General features: G+C 47.4%; 1 protein-coding gene across 1 annotated transcript; it reads right to left on the reverse strand.

The window, feature by feature from the left end:
- Window positions 1-203: 203 nt before the first annotated feature.
- Window positions 204-10,816, reverse strand: HIF1AN (hypoxia inducible factor 1, alpha subunit inhibitor). Its single transcript, XM_014956360.1, has 8 exons — window positions 10,624-10,816; window positions 9,301-9,551; window positions 7,358-7,506; window positions 5,990-6,135; window positions 4,706-4,812; window positions 4,254-4,317; window positions 3,902-4,012; window positions 204-2,684 (listed from the first exon to the last, which is right to left on the reverse strand). The coding sequence occupies exons 1-8, from the start codon at window positions 10,798-10,800 to the stop codon at window positions 2,640-2,642; spliced, it is 1,050 nt and encodes a 349-aa protein (XP_014811846.1). The 5' UTR covers window positions 10,801-10,816; the 3' UTR covers window positions 204-2,639.
- Window positions 10,817-11,156: the final 340 nt, after the last annotated feature.

Below are 11,156 nucleotides of genomic sequence, written 5' to 3' on the forward strand. Positions count from 1 at the left end.
GCATTGGGACAGCCCTGCATCACAGCTCCCCACAAAACCTCATTGACAAAAATATGAATCAGATAAAGGACCAAACGGAAAACAAAATATCCCAAAGGATAAACAACTGTTAGAACTCATTAGACCTCACAGTGTAGTTTGTTCCATCATCCCGTTGGTGACAACCATCCAGGTCAGCCTCTGACAAAAGAAAAACCACTCACTTCTGTTGTTCCACATTGGTTGTATTTTAAGAACTACACTTCAGAAGGTACCGTGTGTTTGTCACACCCCACCCCCTGCACACACACCCCCAGCAGAGAACACACACAGCTTCCCAATACCATGGCGAGGGGCATTTGAAAGCACAAGGTGAAAAGGGAAAAGGTGGGGGGGGCGGGGAGGAGAGGGGGGAGTCAGTCCATCAGTGCATCGTAAATGAGCTTTCACGAAGTCAAGTGCAGCAAAACCTGTTCAGACACTTTAAAAGTTAGACCTTTGGCAAATAAAGAAAACAAAAAACAACAATAGGATCCTAAAGTTCTGTAAGTACCATTCTCTCTCCACACGGGACATGAACTCCCACCCTGAGCTTTCACGAGTTGATGGTGTCTAACTGGTGGTACTGGAGACTACCACGTGCTGAATAAATAGCACAGAGATGGGATTTCATTTGAGCATCTTTCAGCCAAGGGCCTGCCCCCACGATTCCTGGGAAGGCCTTGCTTTTGACCAGGGTCAGCAGCTCAGCCTTCTTCCCCACCAGCCCAAAGGCTGAGCATCGATAATTATCCAGCTGAGTGACCTTCGTCTGGATCTAACCCCAGCTCAGGAGAGTCTGCAACAAGTAAGGTGGCAGTCAGACTACTGTGACACAGATTTCTTAAACAAGGACCCTGTGGCTGCTAATTACACTTCATTTGTTCTGACCTGTGAAGCAGCCAGAAGACTGGCCCCTGGGCTGTCCCATTTGAGAAGCCTTTCACCTCTTTGCAAGACAAACTCACCGCGAGCGGTGCATCAGCCGGCCCAGCGAAGGATGGGACCAGAGGCCAAAGGTGGGATGCTTCTTGAGCGGCACGTTCTCAATGCTTTTCTCCAAATCCCACATCAAAACAAGCCCCGAAAAACAAGGAGGGGAAAACCCTGGGAAGCCTTAACAGGACAAGTCCCCCACTATTCTCTGGGATGAGATACATGAAGTATGGAACACGTTTTTCCACCTCTAGATCTTGGGACCCTTTACAACCGCATCAAATATACAAGACCTTTGCACCACCCCCCAAAACCAGGGCCAGCCGTGCAGCACACCTCAGGGAATCAAAAGCCAACCTCCATGTGAGCCTTAAATAAGGCTTTTGCATAAAAGAGGAGGAAAGCAAAAAGAATTTTCAGGCTGATGGCCCTTAAACAGAAGCTTGTCTGGTTCCTATGCCCTGGTCTTGTCGCTTCCCAACCTGCCACGTCAAGTCCCGGAACACAAAAAAGATCAAGATAAAAACTTTAACCACATTTAAACAGAAAGCCCTGACCTCTCTCACGTTGACTGTACAAGGAAGGGAACCACACGCTGGTGTGGATTTCACTGATGGACAGGAGCCACACGACATCACACAACCACGCGCACGGGCGTGCAGCCACACACACGCTTGAGTTCTTGCAGTTTCGGTAAAAAGGGCACTTTCCCTGTGTTAGTCTGAGGAACCAGCACCCCCGGGGGGGAGAAGGGAGGCTCTGTACCTATCTGACACTGCGTTTTGACAGTCTAGCTCGGCACCCATGGGGAACTTCATTTAAAAATGTGGCTTAATGATTCAAGACTTGGCGAGTGTCCTGGTTTATGCCTCTCCCTTCATAACGCTACGGCCCCTTTTAACCGTGCTGCAGCTTCGGAAGAGCAGGAGAGAAGCCTTCACTCCCCAGAGAAAGCTGTCAGGAAGGAGGTTTATCTAGACTCCTACAACACAAGATGTCGTTTGGAGAGCATTGGATTTGGCGCTTGCACGCTCCATGAATTCACTCTGATCTCTACCCTGTACTAAGTCCAAAGTGTAGATGTTTTAAGTTGGAGAAACGGAATTATTTGTCCAAGTTGCTCATTACGCACAGGCCATCTCACGTGTTTGTTTCCACTATATAAAAAGGTGTCAGAGTTGAGCATGAACAGGTCCTCTAACAACAGAGGACTTGGAAACCTATCGCTTCCCATCTTACATCCAAACGCAGGCACCGACACATAAACCCAGCCAGGAAACCCAAACTCCGTGACGCTGAGGAAACAAGATCACGCCTGGTTCTCCTCCAAGCTCTTCTTCAAATGCCTGAAAATCCTGAAGCAACAAATCCCGAGTGCCAGAAGCCATGCTCCTTGTCGTGGCAAACAGGGCAGAGGGAGAAAAAATAACAAGTTAGGGAGCATGAATCCAGCTTCCAGTAAGTGCAGACTCTTTCTTGGGAGGTTCGGTTAGGTGAGAGTGGAGGATGAATGGGGTACTAACGGTTTTTGCAGTTCCAGTAGCCCCCCTTTTATTGTAGTGGGGCAGGGATGGGCCAGGAAACCCATCAGTCTGTTAAGTGCTGCGTGCAATACTAGCGCTCAGTATCTTCCATTGCTTGTGAACAAAGCAGCTCCAACATCAGTCACCCGGGGAAGCCAGGCATTAGTCATACCGTCCCTTAATCATCATATTCAACAAGGGACCCACCTGTTCAAAGGGAAGAAACAGATTTGTTAGTGGGGGACAGTGACAGAAACGGCAGCCGCAGGGCCTGCTCCCTCTGCATCACACCACCTTACGAGCTGAGCAGCCCAGGGCAGAGGATCTCAGCACAAAAACTGAGCCTAAGGTTACACCAAATCACTTTCGAGGCATTTTCTAGACAAAACACTGGAGCACCCTTGAGCACATCCTCAAACACCCATTCCAAAATTGCAGGGTTCTCTGCCAACGCTCAACTTTAGCTGTGACCAAATCATTGCAGCCACAGTATCCGTTTGAAACTTCGTCACTTCCTACCCTACATTCATGATTTCTCAGTAGGTGCTACTAAAAGGAGCCAACAGTCGTCAGGGGTGGCTTTTTGCAGGGCAGAGAAGGAACATTCTTCCTCATTGAATTCTCTCTGGTCCTTGAATCCTCTCTGGTCCTTGGGGTCACTTAGAAGAAAGGCCAGGACTGATGATTTTCCTAAGGTTTTATTTTCAGTCAAGACACTCCCATTTCCACTTCAGGGAAGTTCAGCACACAGTAGCAGTAACAACCATAGAATGGTTTGGGTTGGAAAGGACCTTAAAGATCACATAGTTCCAACCCCAATAATCTCAGGAGAGAGGCATAACCTCATACGAGCTCCTGTGCTGTGCTTAAGGGTTACAGACCATGAAAACATTTGTATTCGTGTCCAGTAGTTCCACTTTCAGATCTGCAGGAGATCTGAGAGCATTCTCTTAGTGCTCTCACTCTGCAGAACCAGTCGGTTAAAGTTGCAAAAAATTCAGAAATGACCAAGACATGCATTAAGGGGAAACACATGATGCAATTGAAAAGATTTCTCTTAAATAAGAGATTTGGATTCAACAGTTTCATTTTTTTGGCAAATACTGGGTGGTGTTGTAGAGAAGACTAAGGAGAATTTGGGAGCAACGCTTCCCTGGCAGTGTCCAAAGCCAAAGTACACCTTCCCCCCAGCTACTCCATTGTTTGTAGTCGTCCTCTGCAGAACTATAATTTAAAGACCTTGCCTTTTTGTAGCCAAAGGACCTCCTGAAGACAGCAGGAAGAACCACTCTCAGCAAGAGAACAACCCTGCTTTCTCCTACCCTCTTTGTGACCCCTGCAGATCACCAGAGAGCTGGCATCAAAAGTGGTGCATTAAGCCATAACGAATTCAACAGCAGTGACTACATGGTTCTTTTTTGTACCTCTTGTGGATTTCCTAAGGCTTCTCCCAACATCTTCTCAATGTTCCTCATTATTGCGACTTTCTGATGAGCCTTTAATGGATATTCAATCCTCTTTGGGGTTGGGGCGCCCTGAAAAAATCAAAAAATAGCTCATTGCATGCTTCCTGAATCAGCAGATTCTTCCACCTTCTCCCAGCCACCCAGTTCTTCACACACCACTCCAAAGGGAGAAAACACCTTTCAGCTTTAACACAAAGGATTTGGTGCAATGAAGTTCTCAGATCGACAACACGTGCTAATACACATCTATCTGAAAAAAATCCTCTGGGTTAGAGCTATCCAAGCTGTGTGGGAAGGTGGCTGTACTCACCTTGTACCAAAAGTTCACAGTGATGGTAATGCCCCCATTCAGGAGAGACTCGATGTGGTGCCACCTGCATGGAAACCACACCAAAAAAAAAGAAAAGAAATTATTGCTGTAGCTTAAAGTGAAATACCTTGGATGGATGAGTTCAGGCTGCATTAGACAAGCCTTGCTCTGCACACCTCCATCATCAAGACCTCAGAACTTCTGGAAATTTAAATACAGATCCTTTTCTCACAAAGGTTAATGGAGTACACACACAATAATGCAGTGTCTGGGAGAATTACCACTCCCATCCAACAGACAGGAAAAAGAAGATTGGCCCAAGACATTACAGAAAATATCACACTTGCTGGAGAAGTCAAAACAAAATTCTCTGAAGAGCCACCCCAACACTTTAAGGAGACCTTTTAAACCTCTGTTTGCTGGTCAACATGCAGCCCCACCATCCTTCTTACCAGTACATAGGTATGTACAGCACATCCCCTGGACCCACCACCGTCTCGTAGCCAACCACGCTCCGGAAGTTTGGAAACTTCTCATAGTCAGGATTGTCAAAGTCCACCTAACGAAGAAAATATTAAAAAACTTAGAAGAACATCCTGCAGTGACAGTCCTCTTTATTGGCTCTCTGTACCAAATCCTCCTGATCTTCCCTATACGGCTTTTACATTCCCATTCATGTCTTAACTCCACTGAGATGTCCTGCAGTGCCCCAAAAGTACCACCAACTTAGACAAGAGTCTTGCAATTTGTCTCTGAGCAAATTTGTGTTTGATCAGTGAAACAGAACAGAGAAGGCAGTAACTGCAGCCCAGTTGTGCTATCAGTGAGATGTTTGTAGCCCGAGCACTTGCAAGTCAGGACCAGACACAAACAGAAACACCATCAGTCCCTAATGCATAGAGAGCAGTCCTGAGGAGAACAACTTGGGGATGTTGGTGGATGAGAAGCTCAACATGAGCCAGCTACGTGTGCTCATAGCCCAGAAAGCCAACCCCATCCTGGGCTGCACCAAAAGCAGTGTGGCCAGCAGGGTGAGGGGGGGATTCTGCCCCTCGACTCTGCTCTAGTGAGAGCCCACCTGGAGCACTGTGTCCAGCTCTGGAGTCCTCAGCACAGGAAGGACATGGACCTGTTGGAAGGAGTCCAGAGGAGGCCATGAAAATGCTCAGAGGGCTGGAGCACCTCTTCTGTGAGGACAGGCTGAGAGAGATGGGGTTGTTCAGCCTGGAGAAGAGAAGGCTCCGGGGAGACCTTACAGCCCCTTCCAGTCCCTAAAGGGGCTCCAGGAGAGATGGGGAGGGTTCTTGATCAGGGAGGGGAGCCATAGGACAAGGGGTAACAGTTTTAGACTGAAAGAGAGGAAATTTAGATTAAGTATTAGGAAGAAATTCTTTGCTGTGAGGGCGGTGAGACACTGGCCCAGGTTGCCCAGAGAAGCTGTGGCTGCCCCATCCCTGGAGGGGTTCAAGGCCAGGCTGGATGGGGCTTGGAGCAACCTGGTCTGGTGGGAGGTGTCCCTGCTCAGGGCAGGGGGTTGGAACTGGGTGATCTTGAAGGTCCCTTCCAACCCAAACCATTTTATGATTCCATCTATTCTCAGTGTATTCAGCAGCCACCAGATCTGAACCCAGGTTTTGCAGCAGCTCAGCAAATGGTATGCAATTAGTGCAGCTTCCTCCCAACTTCAGAAGTGCCCGTTTTTGGCCCGGAGCAGAGAGCAGATCTGCTGCACTCACCTGGCTCTGTCTGTCACAGGGATGGTGCACGGGGTAAGGGTAGAGGCATTCGAACTGATCCGGAGGGAACAGGATACACCTCTTGTAACCCTTAATCTGAGCGAAGAAGTTCTGCTGCTCGTCGTAATGAGCTGGTGTCACATTCCCTACACAGAGAGAAAAAGCGATAATCAAGACACGCTCACGTACAGGTACAAAGGACAGAAGCAGGTTTTATTCCTTGCTAAAGACAGTAAATACTCTCCCACATAATCAAAAAACTAAACAAGGAAATTGACCGCCAGAACATTACAAACTGATCACTGTATCAGTCAGCCTTTATTGAGCAGTTGCTGTCCCACTTAATTTCCATTCTAAATCCATATTCAGCAACTTATGCTCTACAGGATTAGGATTTCCAGCTTGTTTCCATGAACAGCAGATGGTGAATGTCGACAGGAAGCTTTTTCATAAAACACTGTTTTAGAAGACAAGTTGTGGAATGGACTTTCAAAAATGATTAGCCTGGAGAAAAGGAGTCGGATTTTAAAAAAAGTCCTAGTTGTTTTGCTCGAAAACAAGTAAACAAATCTCTTTGTCATTGGTGTTCCCAATAGCATCTCCTCAGTCTGCTTAACAGTAATGAAGCTTGACTGTCACCACTAGATCTTAAATTTAATCAAATATTTAAATACAGTAGGTCATTTTGTACCCCTCACAACTACAATTTTCAGGCTGTTTGCCAATTCAGATATTTCTCTTTTAGCTTGCTTTTTAGACGTATTTTCACTAAAGAGAATTAAGATAACAGTTAACTCCCTAACTTCATTAAATAGATCAATCACAGGCTCCTCTGAAGATGCTTGCTTTTTCTATACATTGACTATAGGCCATCCCACTTCACAAAAACGCGTACATTCCTCACCCAGTTATTGAGATTACTTTCTACTAGAACATTCTCCTTTTCAGCAGCATAGTGGCACCTCTGTCTTCTAAGGCACCTGCCTATCAGTCAGTCTCCAGATGGATTTGGAATTCCACTCTACCCAAATATTTTTAGGATTTATCCATCTTCAGGTTCTTCACTACCCTCTAACCTTCCAAGAAGAAAGTCAGCTTTTAATTGAAAGAGAATCTGGCCTCACAGTGTACCAGGTCATTTAAGAACAAATGCTTCATGTAAGAATCAGCATTTCCTCCTGGGTAGACATTGGACATGGTAAGCAAAGTCCAGAAAACTAACTTTGCTCAACTTGCAAACCCTTTTTTATTTTAAATCTACAGCATCTGAAACGTTCAAACGATAAACAGGTCTCAGAATATGATAAACAATTACTGAAAACAGAGCCCTTTTCTCCCTTTTTCCTCCAGTCAGAGGAACCTGCTTACCTTCCATGCCAATAAGAAGCAAGTTAGAAGTCAGTTGACCCCAGCCGCGTTTCCCTTGCTGCTTGTTAATCCAGTTCCAGTTGAAGCCAAGGAAATCCACCACAATCTTCCTTCCAACTGTGTCATTCAGGGTTTGCTGCAGATATAGCCTGTATTTTCCCAGAGACGAGCAAAAATCTAGTATTAAGCTTGTCATGAACATGAAGACATGCTTAAATTTAGACATAGAGGACCACAGGGAATCACAGAATTACAGACTGATATGGGGTGGGAAGGGACCTCTGGAGATCATCTAGTCCAACCTCCTGCCAAAGCAGGTCCACCCAGAGCATGTTGCACAGGATCGTGTCCAGGTGGGTTTGAATGTCTCCAGAGATGGAGACTCCACCACCTCCCTGGGCAGCCTCTTCCAGGACTCTGCCACCCTCCCAGGAAAGAAGTTCCTCCTCATGTTTCGGTGGAACTTCTTATGTTCCAGTTTGTGCCTGTTACCTCTTGTCCTGTCACTGGGCACCACTAAAAAAAGACTGTCCCCAAACCTCTGTATAAATAATTGCAGTATTGCAGGCTACTGTCTGCAATGCTGGAAGAAAAATGAATGTTTAAGTCCAAGGATTGCCTTCCCTATTGGAAAAAGTGTACTCGAAGCTTGAGAAAGAAGAAAAATGTACACATGACAAGTGGACAGAGGCACAGAGTTGCTTCCAATTAAGACAGAATTAAGCATCCATAAGTCCTTGTAGAGAGCTGGTGACTGACACAATTAACTGAGTGTTTAACTACAGCTGCTAATAGTTATAGTCTGTATAAACATGAAATTCCTCTCAGTAACTTACAGCTCTGCTCGTGGTGCAGGCCATCACCACCAAGGCATATACTGCACGTAGGCAAAATTATCTTTCCAAAAGAGGGTTAGATACCTTGATATTCTGTAAAAAAACCTGAGTGCTACAGCCTGTACTTCTGTGCTGCTTTTGTCTGGGGTAGAGTTCATTTTCTTCACAGTAGCTAATATGGGGCTATGTTTTGGATCTGTGCTAGAAACAGTGTTGATAATACAGGGATGGTTTAGTTACTGCCAAGCAGTGCTTACACAGCATCAAGGCCTTTTCTGCTTCTCCCACCACTTGCCAGCGAGCAGGCTGGGAGTGCACAGCAAGTTGGGAGGAGACACAGCTGGGACAGCTGACCCCAAAGGGGCAAGTTGGAAGGGGACACAGCTGGGACAGCTGACCCCCAAAGGGCTATTCCATACCATTTGGTGTCATGCTCAACAATAAAAAGCCAGGGGAAGAAGGGAAAGGGAAGGGCACGTACAGAGTTATGGCATTTGTATTCCCAAGTAACAGGGCTATTCCATACCATATGGTGTCACGCTCAACAATAAAAAGCCAGGGAAAGAAGGAAAGGGAAGGGCACGTTCAGAGTTATGGCATTGGTATTCCCAAGTAACCATCACGCATGAGGGAGCCCTGCTTTCCTGGAGATGGCTGAACAGCCACCCACCCATGGGAAGTAGTGAGTTAATTTCTTGTTTTGCTTTACTTATTAAACTGTCTTTATCTCAGCTCACAAGTTTTCTCCCTTTTACTCTTCCAATTCTCTCCTACCAGGTCTGTGGTGCTTCCCTGTCAGCTGGGGTTAAACCACAACTTTTTAATTAGATAACCAGCTCCTCCAACAATACGACAGTCTACCAAAAGAAAGTGAAGCTTAAGGCTTTCTCTATCCAACCCTGCCTCTGTCTGAGAAGACAAAAAAAAAGTCTCTGCAGACAATGTAAACAGTCTGATTAACTAACAGTGTGACTCTCTTTTACTGGGTAACCAGCAGAAAAAGCAGGGCTACAAAAAAATAAATGAAAAGGTTGAGAGGGTTTAATCATCAACACTCACTGCAGAGAAACGAACCCCCTACTTGGACCTCTTTCTCCTATCACTTACCTCTCAGCACTCCCTTTTTGTTGTATTTCTTTGAGTCTGTCCACAAACTCAGCAAACTTCATCTCTTCCCTGCTCGACTTGGGTTTGAAATTCTTAAAATTGGCCATCTTCTTCTCGTCGTAGTACAAAAACTTGTGTGTGCTGGCACTATACACTGAGAAGTCCCCATTGCCAATGTTTTCCTGGAGGTAGTCCAGGTCCCATTTCAGAGCAGGATAAACCAGATTCGTATCTGTCAGCACCACCGGCTCCTGGAGAGAAACAGGAAGTTTAGTGATGCAAGGACCTCTTGAACTTGAGAACGAACACATTCATTATTGCAGCCACACAAACTCTCTTTGAAAAACAGGGAACTGGAAAAAGGCATTTACGGTAATCAGACACCTTCATCTGGGGAGAAAAACAAGCATAACGTGGTAGGAAGTTTTAAAACAGGTCCTCCAGCAAGCTCCTGGTAGCAATGGGAGAAATTCCACTATCTGCTTAGCTAATCTCTAACACGTGAGGTTAGACAAACACTTGCTGGGAACAGTTTTAGGCCTACTTGGTTCTGCCACGTAGCAAAAAGACATAGTAGATTTTGTCTGGTCGCTTCCAGCCTCAGCTATGAAGGGATAAATACTGGCAGAAATATACCTCTGAATCCAGAAACAGAGCCAGCACTCAGCTCTTTTACCCAGAGGATGCAGATAACCTTCAGCCACCAAAAAAACCCAAGATTACCCCATCTCTTTTACACCAAAATAGGAACCACTACAAAAAGAAGACAAAGGACATCACTTATCTCCTCACCTATAAACAGTAAGCAACCTAAACAAGAATGACAACTGTTTTGCTCCCAAGCTGTGCATGTACACATTCCCTTCTTGCAGGCTATTCTATTAAAAAAAACCCAAATAACTAGCAACCTTACCAGAACTAGACTGAGCTTGCCCAGAACCAACACAAAAGCCTCTATTCCTCTCACTTAGAAAATAACAAACCTGTGCCCACGGCTTCCTACGTTTCCACCCGGACAACAAAGCAGTCAAAGCAAACTTTTCCTGCAAATTTCACAACTCGAGGTTGCGGCAACGTAAAGAACGGGCCACCACGACGGAGAGGAAGGGGACAGGGGCAACCACCAAGCCGGCGGGGGGAAGGGGCACGGCGGGCGCTCCGCGGCAGGGGGGGCGGTAGCTTTTAGAGGGACAGCCTCGGGACGGCAGCGGGAGGCGGGAGAGCCCCGCACCTTCCGAGAAGCTCGGCTCTAGCCGGCCAGACACGAAGCACAAGCCCCCCAGGCCAAGCCGGGCCGGGCCGGGCCACCGCTGCCCACCGCACCTCGTTCTCAATGAGCTCCTCGGCGCGGGGGTCGCTGTGGCTGAGCCGCGGGATGGGCCGCGTCTCGAAAGAGTAACGACGGAACTGGGAGTCGCTCCAGCCGGGCCCTACTCCCGCCGCTACCGCCGGGCCCTCCCGGCAGCCCGCGGCCGCCGAGGAGGAGGAGGCCGCCGCCATCGCCGCCTCCACCGGAGAACCCGGAACTAGAAAGCAGGAAGCGGAAGTTGGCCGCCCGTGGCAACGCCGGAAGCGAAGGGTGAAGGCGAGCGAGAGGCGGGGGGAGAACCATCGAGAGGGCAGGAAAGAGCGGCTGCGGCGGCGAACAGCGCCCCCTGGCGGCGGGAGGCTGGGGGTGGTTTGTGCTCCACTCCGCCTTTTGGGCCTTCCCCAAGTTTTTAGAATCGTAAAATCATAGAATCATAGAATTTTTAGAGTTGGAAGGGACCTTAAAGATCATCCGAGTTCCAACCCCGTTCCCTGGGCAGGGACACCTCCCACTCCTTTCCCTCTCCACCAGCTACAGAGAGCGGCGG

This window comes from Calidris pugnax, unplaced genomic scaffold (assembly GCF_001431845.1).
Source record: "Calidris pugnax isolate Ruff unplaced genomic scaffold, ASM143184v1 scaffold196, whole genome shotgun sequence".
NCBI lineage: Eukaryota > Metazoa > Chordata > Aves > Charadriiformes > Scolopacidae > Calidris > Calidris pugnax.

What these genes read in the sequence shown, in the direction of transcription:
- HIF1AN (XM_014956360.1), bottom strand. Translation starts at nt 10,800, where the DNA reads ATGGCGGCGGCCTCCTCCTCCTCGGCGGCCGCGGGCTGCCGGGAGGGC. An exon ending in GCTTCTTATTGGCATGGAAG is followed by an intron (nt 6,136 to 7,357) that starts GTAAGCAGGTTC and finishes CTCTCTGTGTAG; the next exon opens with GGAATGTGACACCAGCTCAT. An exon ending in CTGTGAACTTTTGGTACAAG is followed by an intron (nt 4,013 to 4,253) that starts GTGAGTACAGCC and finishes TGATTTTTTCAG; the next exon opens with GGCGCCCCAACCCCAAAGAG.